The sequence below is a fragment of the Equus caballus genome, chromosome 14, assembly GCF_041296265.1.
Source record: "Equus caballus isolate H_3958 breed thoroughbred chromosome 14, TB-T2T, whole genome shotgun sequence".
Lineage (NCBI taxonomy): Eukaryota > Metazoa > Chordata > Mammalia > Perissodactyla > Equidae > Equus > Equus caballus.
The window spans coordinates 69639741-69653920 of record NC_091697.1 but is presented as its reverse complement, the minus strand read 5'-3'; the positions used below and the strand labels follow the sequence as shown (position 1 = coordinate 69653920).

At 35.2% G+C, this 14180-nt stretch overlaps 1 protein-coding gene across 5 annotated transcripts in view; it reads left to right on the top strand.

Annotated features, from left to right (window-relative positions):
- Positions 1-11456, top strand: part of DMXL1 (Dmx like 1) — a 137916-nt gene extending 126460 nt beyond the window's left edge. For all 5 annotated transcript variants that reach the window (XM_070233202.1, XM_001504549.7, XM_003362834.5 and 2 more), the window contains 4 exons: positions 1398-1489; positions 2661-2713; positions 6119-6336; positions 9306-11456. In XM_070233202.1, the coding sequence (XP_070089303.1) occupies positions 1398-1489; positions 2661-2713; positions 6119-6336; positions 9306-9530 (588 nt within the window). In that variant the 3' untranslated portion in view covers positions 9531-11456. The remainder of the gene's footprint in view (positions 1-1397; positions 1490-2660; positions 2714-6118; positions 6337-9305) is intronic.
- The last annotated feature ends 2724 nt before the right edge of the window (positions 11457-14180 follow it).

Sequence of the window (14180 nt, the reverse complement as noted above, 5' to 3'; positions counted from 1 at the left end):
ATATACAAGTTTATATTCCCTAGGGACTGCCTTTGTTTTTTAACTTCTAAAAAGACAAATTAGATAAAAAATGTACATTATTGGCTTTTGGTGATTAGAGTAGATTTTGTTTGTTTTAAGAATGTATCGTCTAGTTCAGCTCCAGTGCTGGTCAGAGGGAATGGGAAAGCGACTCAAAGGAAAAATCTTTCATGGGATGATTTTGAGACACTTAAAAAATTCTTTTTTTATTGAAGAGAAACATCTGAACAAACATAACTTGGAAGCCTTTATCGTTGACTCAACCTTTCATAATATTTTAAGTTATTGTTTGATGGAATATTGAGAAAATGTAAATTTTCTAAGTTTGTTGACTATTTGTAATATGCTTTTATTCACATATTTGAAAAATTATTTAAAAATTTAAATATTTATGAAAATAATTCAGTCTGAGATAATCTCAAATACTAGTTTCCGTCTTTGGTTTTTGTTTTGTTTTGATTTTTGAGGAAGATTAGCCCTGAGCTGACATCTGCTTCCGATCCTCCTCTTTTTGCTGAGGAAGACTGGCCCTGAGCTAACATCCGTGCCAATCTTCCTCTGCTTTATATGTGGGATGCCTGCCATAGCATGGCTTGCCAAGCGATGCCATGTCCACACCCGGGATCTGAACTGGTGAACCCCGGGCTGCTGAAATGGAACATGCACACTTAACCGCTGTGCTACCAGGCCGGCCTCAAAATGCCACAGGACTTTATAGTCACTGTATTTTTTTTTTTTTCCTTAAGATTAGTACCTGAGCTAACATCTGTTGCCAATCTTCTTTTTTTTCTTCTTCTTCTCCTCAAAGCCCCACAGTACGTAGTTGTATATTCTAGTTGCAGGTCCTTCTGGTTGTGCCATGTGGGATGCCACCTCAGTGTGACCTGATGAGTGGTGCCATGGCTGCTCCCAGGATCCAAACCAGCGAAACCCTGGGTCGCCCAAACAGAGTGCACGAAGTTAACCACTTGCCATGGGGCCAGCCCCCTAGTTTCTGTCTTATAAGACAAAAATTTTCAAAGTATTCTAAGGGAAATATTTGGAGTTTAACCTCCTTTTGTTTTCCTTTGAACTTTGAACAAAAGCAAAGGGCCTCATAAAAGGTCATGACATTTGCAGCTTATTTAAATGGTGTTGGAAAAGTGTCTATGTGAAAGAGAACGAGAGACAAAAAAATGTGGCAAAATGTTAAAAATTGGTGAATCTGGATAAAGGGTATATGAAAATTCTCTTACTCTTCCAACTTTTCTAAAGTTCAGTGAAAAAAAAGACGTGTTTAAGACACAGATTACATGATCAGTTTTTGATTAATGCATCTATCTGGTTATAAAATTGTTAGTAATGGCAATAACATTTGTTATTTATAACTATTCCAGACTTGGCAGTGTCATAACAAAACAGCCAATGATTTTGTCTTCGTTAGTTCCTCCTCTCTGATAGCTACAGCTGGTCTTTCAACTGACAATAGGTAAGAGATTATAACTGAAATTGATGTGTATGTATGCGTAGCTGAGCTTTATTTTTTAATTGCTTCGTGTCCTTACGCCTCATAATTATGCCTTGAAATATTTTTGCTATAAAGACTTGTTGCTTAGAGCATTTTTAGTGTTCTAATTGTAAAGGTAAGGAAATTCTGGTGCCATTAAAAACAAAATTCCTTCTGTACTTTTAATATTCTAATGTTAAGACTTTAGGAGAAAAGGATTTGATTTTTGGTGGAATTAATTTTTCTCCATACTGTTCCTTTTGTGTTTAAGAAAGCTTGAGGCAAAGAAGAAAAAAATGTTTTTTATTGGCCATGCTATTTAGTTAATCCTCACCATGGCTCTATTAGGTAGATATTATCACTGTTTCACAATAAGAAAACAAGAAATTCAGAAAGACTTTTTGGTTGTACAATAGCTAGTAAGTGGCAGCCCATCCTTGTCCCACCCAAAATCTTAAATATGCAAGATATTGTCTCTTCTGGCCTCCATCTTCACATCCCCACTTTTCATACACCCCTCATACAACTGAGTTCTGAGATCGAGGCCTACTAAAGTTGCTGAGCTTTTATAAGTTTGTCTGTGAGGCTAACTTGGCACTAGAAATGGGATTGTAGGAATATGGAGTCTTCAGCCCATCTTACATAGAAATTTGTACATATATTGGTGCCTCCTTTGTGACTCATAGAAAGGAGTAAAAGCTGCTCCCATTCATAGTAGAAGTAGGTTTTCTTCATGCTCAAGAAAATTCAGTGTATCCTACTATTTGTGTATGTCAGTCAACTGTTAGATTAGAGAATCAGTGAATAGAAAAGGTAGTCCATATTCGGTCTTCACATAGTGTTATTTGTTAAGTTATTCATTTTGTAAGCTAGTAGTTTTTTAAACTTTGTGTAAAAATTAATCATACATAAATGTATTGGTTGCTTATGTTTGGTGCTTTTATAAGTTTAAGAGCTTTCTGTGAGATCAGGGTTCAAATGTTATATAGCTCTATGAGACATACTTACTTTTTAACCTGTTAAGTTTGTTTTTTTTCCTTCTTTTGCTCCCCAAAGCCACCTAGTACATAGTTGTATATTCTAGTTGTAGGTCCTTCTGGCTGTTAATCTGTTAAGTTTTTGTGTCACTTAAGAAGTAATCTTTTTTTTCCAGAAACATATGTTTATGGGATACTCTTGTAGCACCTGGCAATAGTTTAATCCATGGTAAGTTTTGAAAGCATTTTATAAATTTTGAAAGTCAAGAAGTTTATAAACTAAAACATGATTTTAAATGGATGTGTTTTTAATGACATATTTATTACCCTCTGAGGTTTATTTTGCCAATGGTGGCAGAGTTTGAAAGCAGAAAAATGCAATAAACATAATTAACTCTTCACTATCCCTTGATGAAGGATAGTAGAACATAGATAATATAAAAATCATTTGTTTTTACTTTGAATCTGGTAGCCACACGTCATCATTGTGAACATCAGTTATTGCATAGTATTATGTCCCCTGTCATCACTTTTATTCAACATTGTACTTAAACTCCTAACTAATGTAATAAGACAAGAAAAGGAAATAAAAGGTATACAGATTGGAAGGAAAGAAAGAAAACTGTCATTATTCACAGATGACATGATTGTCTGTATAGAAAATCCCAAAGAATCTACAGAGGAAAAACCTCTCCTAGATTTAATGTGTGAGTATAGTGAAGTCACAGGATACCAGGTCAATATATCAAAGTCAGTTGCTTTCCTATATACCAGCAATGAACAATTGGAATTTGAAATTTAAAAAACGTTACTATTTATAATAGCACCCAAATTAATGAAGCACTGAGGCATAAATCTAACAAAGTATGTATAGCATCTGTTGGAGAAAACTACAGAAAAGATAAAAGAAGTCAAAGATGGAGAGAGATTTCACGTCCACAAATAGAAAGACTTGATGTTGTTAAGATGTCAGTTCCTCCCAACTTTATAGATTCAATGCAATCCTAATCAAAATCTCAGCAAGCTATTTTGTAGCTATCAACAAAATGGTTCTAAAGTTTATGTAGAGAGGCAGCAGATCTAGAATACTGAATATTGAAGAAAACCAAACTTGGAGGAGTCACACTGCCTGATTTCAGGACTTACTATAAAGCTACAGTAATCAAGACATTGTGGTATTGGTTTAAGAATAGACATAGATCATGGAACAGAATAGAGAGCCTGGTAATAGACCCACAAGTATATAATAGACTGATCATTAATAAAGGCGCAAAGACACTTCAATGGAGACAGTCTTTTCAACAAAAGGTGCTGTAACAATTGGATGTTGACATGTAGAAAGGTACAAACCTCTCCCCTTTCACAAAAATTAACTCAAAATGAATTATAGACCCACATGTAAAATACAAAACTGTAAAACTTTCTAGAAGGGAACATCAGAGAAAATCTAGGTGACCTTGGGTTTGGTGATGAGTTTTTAGATACAATGCCAAAAGCACAGTCCATGAAAGAAATAATGTATTCAAGACTTTTAAAAATTGCCTCTTTCTCAATATCTGAATGGCAAATAAGCATACGAAAAGGTGCTCAACATCAGTAGTCATCAGGGAAATGCAAACTAAGTTCACCATAAGATACTACTCTATACACTGAAATGGCCAAAATTAAAGGTTCTAGAATACCAAGGTTTGGCGAGAATGTGGAGAAACTGGAACCCTCATGATTTTCTGATAGAAGTATAAAATGGCACAACTCTTTTGGAAAACTGTTTGGCAGTTTCTAATAAAGTTGAGCATGCATCTAACATCACCCAGCATTATATATTCATACGTATATACTCAAAAGAAATGAAAACACGTTGTCCACAAAAAGACTTGTATAGTAATGTTCTTAGCAGCTTTATTTATCGTGGCCCCAAACTGGAAACAACACAAATGTCCAACAGGAAACTGTGGTATATTTAGATAATAGAATACTATTCGGCAATAAAAAAGCGTGACCTGCTGATACATGGGACAACCAGGATTAACCTCCAAAACATTATGTTGAAGGAAAAGAAGCCAGGTGCAAAAGAGTCTATACTATAAAATTCCATTCATGTGAAGTTCAAGAACAGGCAAAACTAATTGGATAGAGATGAGAATAGTGATTGCATTTGTGGCAGAGGAGGATTTACAAAGAGTCATGAGGGAACTTTCTGGGATGATGCAAAATTTCTGTCTTGGTCTGAGTGATGGTTACATAGGAATGTACATATGTCAAAGCTCATCTAGTGTGTACACTTAAAGTTTCTGCATTTTACTCTATGTAAGTTATATTTCCGAGTGCTGGTTCAATTCAAAAAACCCATCTCTATAATTTTATTTATATTCTTAGAATGATAATAAATTTTATTGAGTACTTACTATATGCCAGGTCCATCCATGCTTTGAATATATTTACTAATTTAATCCTCACACAAACCTATTAGGCAAGTGGTATTATCTCCTATTGTACAATTGATGAAATGGAGACTTAGATTAAATAATTCACATAAGGTATACATTTAAACCCAGACAAAACCAAAGAGTTCAGCCCTGGCAGGCTAACTCCTAAATCTTCCTTCTCCATCGTTATGCCGTTACTGTCTTTGAGCTATATACAGATTTTTTTCCCTAAGATCTGTTAGGCTAGACTTTCTTTTTAAAAGAAAAAATATAAATTATATTTTCATATTTCTGATATTTATATTGCTATGTCTTCAAGTTCACTAATTTTTTTTTGCAGTGTTTAATTTGCTCTTAATTCTATCCAGTACATTTTTCATTTGAACGTTGTAGTTTTTAATCTCTAGAGTTTTGATCTGGCTCTTGTTTTATACCTTTCCTGTCTCTACTTAACATGCTTAGTCTTTCATCTAGCTTCTTGAACATATGGAATACAGCTATAACGGCTTTTAATTTCCTTATCTACTAATTGTATCATCTGTGTTATTTCTGGGTTAGTTTCAATTGATGGATTTTCTTCTCCTTATAGGTTGTATTTTTCTGCTTCTTTGCATGCCTGGTAATTTTTTATGAGATGCCAGGCATCGTGAATTTTACCCTATTAGGTACTGATTATTTTTGTATTCGGTAAATATTTTTGAACTTTGTTCTGGGACTCAGTTACTTGGAAACAGATTTTAGCTAAGTTAACTTAGAAACAGTTAGATTTGGGAGAACTTTGTTAAATAGAACCAAAGCAGCGTCTAGTATGAGGCTAATTTTGCCCTACTACTGAAGCAAAACTTTCTGAGTACTCTCTCCAGTACCTTGTGAATTATGAGGTTTTCCAGTATGCCTGGTGAGGACAGGAACCCAGGTCAATTTGGGTTCCCCTTCTTTGTGCCCTGGCCAGAGAATACTCTACAGGCAGTAAGCTGGGGCATTGTATGGCTCACCTGATTTGTTTCTCATCTCTCAGAGATCATTGTTCTTCATTGCTTGATGTTCAGTGTCTCAAACCATTGTTTCCTATATATCACTTGGTTTTCTAATTGTTTCAGGCAAGAGAATGAATCAGTTCTATCATTCCAACTTGGCCAAAAGCCAGCAGTCTGTTTCTTATACTGTTAAATGGTTTTTACTGTTTTTTTTTTTTTTTTAACTTTCAGCTTTTACTTGCCATGATAGTGGAGCGACTGTTTTAGCATATGCTCCAAAACATCAGCTACTAATATCAGGTGGCAGAAAAGGCTTTACATGTGTATTTGACCTTCGGCAACGACAACAAAAGCAGCTTTTCCAGAGCCATGATTCTCCTGTTAAAGCCATTGCTATTGATCCAACTGAAGAGTACTTTGTTACAGGATCTGCTGAAGGCAACATAAAGGTGAATACAGTAATGCCACAATATCTACACAATGAAAAGAAATCTTCAGAAACCTTAGGTCTTTAATCATATTGATGACACCAGTCTATTTAAATAGTAGAAGTATTAACTCCTTTGTAGTCAACAATGTTAATTATTATTTAATAAGGTCTTTTAATGAATGAAATAATATTGTCTGTTTTACAATGGTTTTTCAAATATGTTTAGTTAATGCATGCAAAAGAACTGGATTTTTCATGAATATAAACATATTTCAGACATTAGAATTAGTCTTGACTCCATGTACAGAGATACTGAATTCACTTTCAGGTGCTGTGAAATATACTGGCATTTTCCTTTATCCCAAGTTTCTCCCTAATTTTTCATTTATAGCATCAGCATCCAACTACTCAGTGCCTAATTCAAGAAATCTGAATGTACCTGGATAAGCCCTGCCTCTAACAGTCCTTCTCAAAGTCCACTGTATGTGAAACTTAGAGGTTGTTTAGTTAAATGTTAAGTAGCTTTCTTTAAACATTAAGCAGCTTATTAAAAATGTACCCTAGCCCAGAAATAGTGTTGCTAGGTCCCACCCCAGAAATACTCAGTAAGTCCAAGGCTCAGGAATGTGCATTTTTATAGCACATACCTTGTGATTTTGATAGAGAGTCCTCTGGCCACACTTCAAAAGTTCTCTAGGAATAAGTCAGTTTAGACTAGTCCCTAAGTTATTCTAATAGTCTGCAACCCACTGAAGAAGTCTAGTTTCTTGTTGTTTTCCGTGCCATCAAGTCAGTTCCAACTCCTAGTGACCCTGTGTACAGCAGAGCAGAGCAGTACCCTGCCCGGTCTTTTTGTGCCATCCTCTCACATTCTGGTGCTATGTCAGCCAATGCTCCACTGCTATTCATAGGATTTTCATGGCCACTTTATTTGGAAGTCAGTGGCCAGGTTTTTTCTTTCTAGTTTCTCTAGTCTGGAAGCTCCACTGAAACCTTCCACCATGGGTGACCCTGCTGGTATTTGAAATACTGGTGGCGGCATAGCTTTCAGCATCACAGCCACCACAGTGTGACAACCAACAGATGGGTGGTGAGGTTCCCTGACCAAGAAAAGAACTGAGGCCTCTGTGGTGAGAGCACTGAATCTTAACCACTAGACCACCAGGGCTGACTAGTTCTTTAGACTTATTAAGTGCTAGTGAGACTATTTAATGCAAATAAGTTGGACTACTTTGTTAGAATTGTCATATTGTTTTCATAATTCTCAGCCAGAAAAAATTAACTAGAATTGTAGAATTTTGAAAAGGCTTTTCTTAAAATCAAATATATACATGAACTTCCATACAAAATTCTTTTCCTTTAGTTTGAAGCTAGTTTCTTTTCTGAACTGCCCTCAGTTTAGAATGTCATACTATGTTTTAGATTAGTTCCTTTTTTTTTTTTTTGAGGAAGATTAGCTCTGAGCTAACTACTGCCAGTCCTCCTATTTTTTTTGCTGAGGAAGCCTGGCCCTGAGCTAACATCTGTGCCCATCTTCGCCTACTTTATATTTGGGATGCCTACCACAGCATGGTGTGCCAAGTGGTGCCATGTCTGCACCTGGGATCTGAACCAGTGAGTCCCAGGCCACCGAGGAGTGGAATGTGTGAACTTAACCGCTGCACCACCAGGCTGGCCCCTAGATTAGTTCTTTAGATTAGTTTGTACTGTGATTCTGAGGTTTACTATTTAATCAAATAAAAAAAGATTTGAAACTATACCATGTAGTATTTAGAAGACACAATTTAACACTCGTGTGTAGAGTAGTATGAATTAATGAATTACTTAGGGAAAAGAAGCAAAGATTAAAAAAATATATGCTCTGGGGCTGGCCCCGTGGCCGAGTGGTTAAGTTCGCGCACTCTGCTGCAGGCAGCCCAGTGTTTCCTTGGTTTAAATCCTGGGCACGGACATGGCACTGCTCATCAAACCACGCTGAGGCAGCATCCCACATGCCACAACTAGAAGGACCCACAATGAAGAATATACAACTACGTACCGGGGGACTTTGGGGGAGAAAAAGGAAAAAAATAAAATCTTTCAAAAAGAAAAAAATATATATGATCTCGGGGGGCTGGCCCTGTGGCATAGTGGTTAAATTTGGCATGTTCCACTTCAGCAGCCTCGGTTAATGGGTTCAGATCCCAGGTGCAGACTGACACCGCTTGTTGGCCATGCTGTGGCAGTGACTCACATACAAAATAGAGGAAGATTGGCACAGATGTTAGCTCAGGACCAATCTTCCCAAACAACAAGAAAAAAAAATCTCAAAAACTCAGGAAATAATTTGGTTTCCCTAAACTTAAAATGGATGTTCTGAAAGCATTTAGATCCTTCACATAAGTGAAGATGCTTATAAATTACTTTAGGAAAGACACATTTATTTTGGTAAGGACTGAAAATAGAAAATCTTAGTAAATTAAGTATACTGAAGTTGTAATAATTAACTTTATCTGGCAGTTGGAACATGGTTTTGCCTGGTCTGAGGGCTTCTAGGTGTCTGGTACTTCTCTCTTTCCGGTGCTTCTGATCCCCTGGTGGATATTCTGTATTATAGAGAAAGAATTACCCCACTATACAATTACACAGTAAAAGCTTTCCTGAGAGATAGGAAATTTTGATTGTAGTCCCTATAATATCATAAGTTTCTGTAGCATTGTACACTTAACATCCTTATACCTGAGTTTTTTCATCTCCAATGCAGGGTTTAAAATACCTTCCTCTCTTACTGGATGGATTTTTCAAGAATGTAATAATATCAAAGTGATTTGGAAAATTGCAACACCCTGTACAGAATCATGATGTTATGACTTTAGGCCTACACACGTTTTTCTCCATCTTTGTTTTAGAAATTCCTTATTTGCACAGGAAGACAGGCCTAAATCTTTCATTTGAATTTTTAAGGTAATCGTCAACTCCAATTTTTATTTTGTTCTTAATGTCTTTCAGATATGGAGTCTCTCTGCCTTTAATCTTCTCCACACTTTTATCAATGAACATGCTCGGCAATCCATTTTCAGAAATATCGGAACAGGAGTGATGCAAATTGAGACAGGGCCAGCAAATCACATTTTTTCATGTGGCGCTGATGGAACAATGAAAATGAGAATACTGCCGGATCAGTTTAGCCCATTAAATGAAGTGTTGAAAAATGATGTGAAATTTATGCTATAATATTTTAAAAATAAGATATATAATTTATTACCTATTCCATGGAAGTGGCCAACACATATAATGTACAACGATCACTCTCTGTGCCACAGATAAGCTAATGCTTTCTTGTTTTCATATTTATTTTACGGAGCTTTGCCCTTGATGCACTGATGCCTTAAAAATTAACAAGGTCATTCAGAATTAGATTATATTGCCTAAAGTAGAATGTATAAGTAATGCTGTAATAATACATATTTATAGTATGTTGTAGTGAATATGTCATGGTGTTAAAGGAGTTTTGTTTTCTTATTGTTGATAAACTCTTCTGCAGATATCTCTGTATGAATTTCTTTCACACCTTATGTAAAGGCAGTTGCATATCAGTCATCACTTAATTCACCACACCCTCACTTCTTTTTTCAAACTTAAACATCTCAAATGCTTTTTCTCTTAATTAATGAGATAGATTGATATTTGGATAAAAATCAAAAAAATAACAAACATCTCCATTAAAACTGTCATTGGGACTTCAGTGATAAAGGAGCCAAATGGCTTATTAAGTAAAGTTTTCATCAGTTTCCCCTCTGGAGCCAAAGTGTGTGTATATATGTGTGTGTGGTTGTGTGTATATATGTAATATATCTTACACATCTTATTTGAACATAGTTTGTGTATATTTAAGAGAAAATTACATCTTTTCTTGTGTTTTTGTGCCATAACAACTACTGCCACCAGAATAACTGCTTTTTTTGCAACTGTTTTTTTCTATGTTTTCTTTTTTTTTACTTTTTGAATTCCCATCCTAATTTTCAAATTAATTTCAGGAAGGCTTCCAAAATTATTATTTTAAAGATTACATTGAGTCAAATAAGTCTTAGCAGGCAATAACCATTCTGTGTTGGCATGTGTGAGACACTTAAAAGTAAGTTTATAAATTTGTGAAAGAAGTTTTGAGCACCAAACACTTTGTTTTTATTTTATTTCTTATTTTTTAGATGCTTTTAGTCTCAAAGTTCTGAAAACGTTATAGCAGTGTTTTTAGAAACAAATGTGAAAACAGTCAAATTAAATAGATAGTATTTACAAATGTAAAATACCTGCCAGATCTACCACTGATAGAAAATAAACTAAACCTTATATTTTATTATTTTTGCCAAAATATATTATTTTATTATAAACTACGACCAAAATATTAAAAATGCACAATGCTTTTAACTTAAATGTGCTAACCCTATTTCTGTCTGTTTTGTGCTATACCTTTTCTGATTCAGAATTATAGAAAACTTGATAAATACTTGATTTTAACCAAGGAGACTGGAGGCAGATGGGACTAAATGTTTAAGGGACAAATACATACTATTTAGCTTAAATATATTTTGTTAATAGGAACTATAAGAACATTTTTATGTAACAAAGTATGAACAACTATTATCTTGGAAATTAAAGAGTCAAAGCAAAGAAATGAAGGGCTGGTATAATGAATTTTGTAATATCCTCAGGATACTTTTATCTTAAAAGTATATTGTTAAAGATTTTGTAAATTGTATTCATAATTTTAAATGTGTTGAGTAAGTTACAGTGAAAACACTGCAACTGTCATTATTTAGAGAGTTTATGTGCACATAACCTGTACCTAGAAATTGTGCAATAACAATATGTGACCATTTTACCATGGAGAAGTCTGTGACAGCATTGCAAACAATACCATTGTTTGATGTAGTTAAGCTTAAGTTATTTTTCATTAATTTCTTCACAAATCAAGATTCAAAAGGCTTTGGACACTTTCAGTGAGATAAAAAATTTATTATTATGCTTATTAGAAAAAGGGCATTGTGGATGAACAATTAAGCATTTTAATTGAGGGTTTATATGAACTATAAATTATGTAAGCCCATATGTATTTACATCTAGAATCATAATATTTTAAATAAACAATCATGCATTGACTATTTTTTTTAGCATGCTATTGTTTTAAGTAATATTTATTCCATTTTATTTGACTTAAAGTATATGTGATATTTTAAAATGGAGAATTTCTGTATTTGTATTTGGTTAATGTAGGAAGGATTGGATAATTTTCCCAAATATCCTCTTCTTCCTTTCCTACAATCTTTTCAACTTAATAGGTAAGCATTATTCAAAAAAAGTGAGAATAAAAATAGTTGCAATGTATATGTGAGTATAAAATGATGTACATATATGTAAAATTTCATCCACATTAATGGAGTGGATGCATCAAAATACATTTTTTAAATTCTGCATTTTCTGAGAATGTGGCTTTGTAATGATGGAGGAATACACAACATTGCAAGTCTCATTTTCTGAAATTTAGGATTTTTCTTATGTAGAATCATGGGACAGTCAACTCCATCATCCTTTCTTGCTCTCCGTCTTGCCCAAATTCATTTCTTCCCTTTTTTAATTACTTTAAAAAAAAAAGAAACATTGCAGGAGTTCCTCACACTTGCCTCAAGAGTTGAAACACATTACGAAGATACTCACTTAAAGAAAATTTTTATACAACCTTGGAGTAGTGATGATCTTTTTAATAGGGTTGGAAACCTAGACAGACATATTTTACTTAACAAAAAATTTAAATGTAATATGGAAGGGGACCAGAGTCAAAGTTAAAAAGACAGGTAGACTAGAAGAAATATTTCTTAGTAATAGGAAGAGTATTAATATCCCTATATACAAAGATAACTTTAATATGATAAATTATTGGAGAAATCAGCGAACAATTCACAGAATAGGACAGTTAAGAAGTCAGCAAGAGAAAAGGTTGGTGAGAAAAATTTCAAAGTAAAAGGTGTAATATCCCCTATTGTTTCAGGTTTTTTTATTTGTGTGTGTATGTAGAGACTGAAATATGTATGGAAGAGTACACACAAAAGAAAACTTTAACATGGGAGAAGGGAAGGACGAGCTACTATTTCTCCAGATTCCTTTAAACCCCAGTCAGTAACATGATACGCACACATCGTGTGTGAAAAAAAGCTGTATTTTTGAACCAGTTAGGACTTAATGACTTTGGGAGCTGCTCTGTTGAGTGAAGTGGTCTTTGTTGTCAGGAATACTCTTCTTTGAATTGTTGAGATATTTTTGATGCTTGATATTATTTAAGTAGAAAGGTTAAAATGTTACCCTTTGGAGTACTTGGAAAAAGTTGAACATAGATTATTTACATGTACCTACATGTATCAGTCTTTTAGAAATGTGTGTAGCTTTTGCTACAGTTATTTTCAAAGCTAAATCTGTTTTTGAGTGTTTCATGACTTTTTTTTTTCTCCTCTGCTTGCTTGGTTGTCTCCTGTGTGTATATGGCCTATAATTCAGGGAACTAATGCAGAGTTAGAGTATCACACTGTTTCACAAGTCTTGGAACAAGAAAAATTTCTTATGTTCTTCCACTGCAAATACAGATGGGTGATAGAAACAATTGGTGTGACAACCCACTTCTTTCCACAGTGGAAATGCTTTACTCATGTACAATTGATTGTCTATTCAATATATAGGTGTGACCTATGTAACAGAACTTAAGCAGTACAGTGTATCAGCCCAGGATATGTGTTAAATAAGTTTTTAAATCTGTATTCCTCCCACATGCAAAACACTCCTCAAAACTCCAATATTTTCATCCTACTATTGCATCAGAGTCAGGCTTGAGCCCCAGGATCCCATCATCTAAATCAGGTCCAGTGTGTATGTGTCTCCTTGAATGAGATTCCTTAAGTATAGTATTCTCAGTCTAAAGACCTGTGAACTAGTTAGACAAATTATGTGCTTCCCATGCACCAAACATACTGTGGTGAGACAGCTATCTCCCATTCTGAAAGGGGGGAAATAAGAGTCACCAAGTAGTCCCTGGTCCATAGAGATTCTGAAATTTATCTGGGCACACGTCACCAGTCCCTTGAATAATCCTGTTCCCTGGAAGTGATTCTCCACAGCTCTTGGCTTCACCCCCTGGGTTGTTTTTTTCTACCTCTGAGTCATCCTCCTTTTTCCATAAAAGTGGCCCACGTTTTTCACTAAGAAGTATTCTTGGCCAGAGAAATTTGAGAGTTCAGAGCCCTCTTTAGATTTGGTACTATTCCTGTCCCTTATTGTTCAATCTAGTAAAACTGATTTTAAAAACTTAATGAGTTTCTTATATATTAAATTATAATCCATTCATTGGACAAAATCCACACCCATATTTTTTTTTCTGAGTTAGGCTCTTCTCTACCTTGGGCCACTTGTGAAGTTACTGTGGTATATACCACCGTTTTTTTTTTCCCCCCGAAGATTGGCACCTGAACTGACGACTGTTGCCAATCTTTTTTTTTTTTTTCCTGTTTTTTCTCCCCAAATCCCCCAGTACGTAGTTGTACATTTTAGTTGTGGGTCCTTCTAGTTGTGGCATGTGGGACGCCGCCTCGGCATGGCCTAATGAGGGGTGCCATGTCCACGCCCAGGATCCAAACCAGTGAAACTCTGGGCCGCCAAAGTGGAGTGCGCAAACTTAACCGCTGGGCCATGGGGCGGGCCCCTATACCACCTTTTTTTTCTTTTTCTTTTTTTTTTGAGAAAGATTAGCCCTGAGCTAACATCTGCTGCCACTCCTCCTCTTTTTGCTGAGGAAGACTGGCCCTGAGCTAACATCCCTGCCCATCTTTCTCTACTTTATAT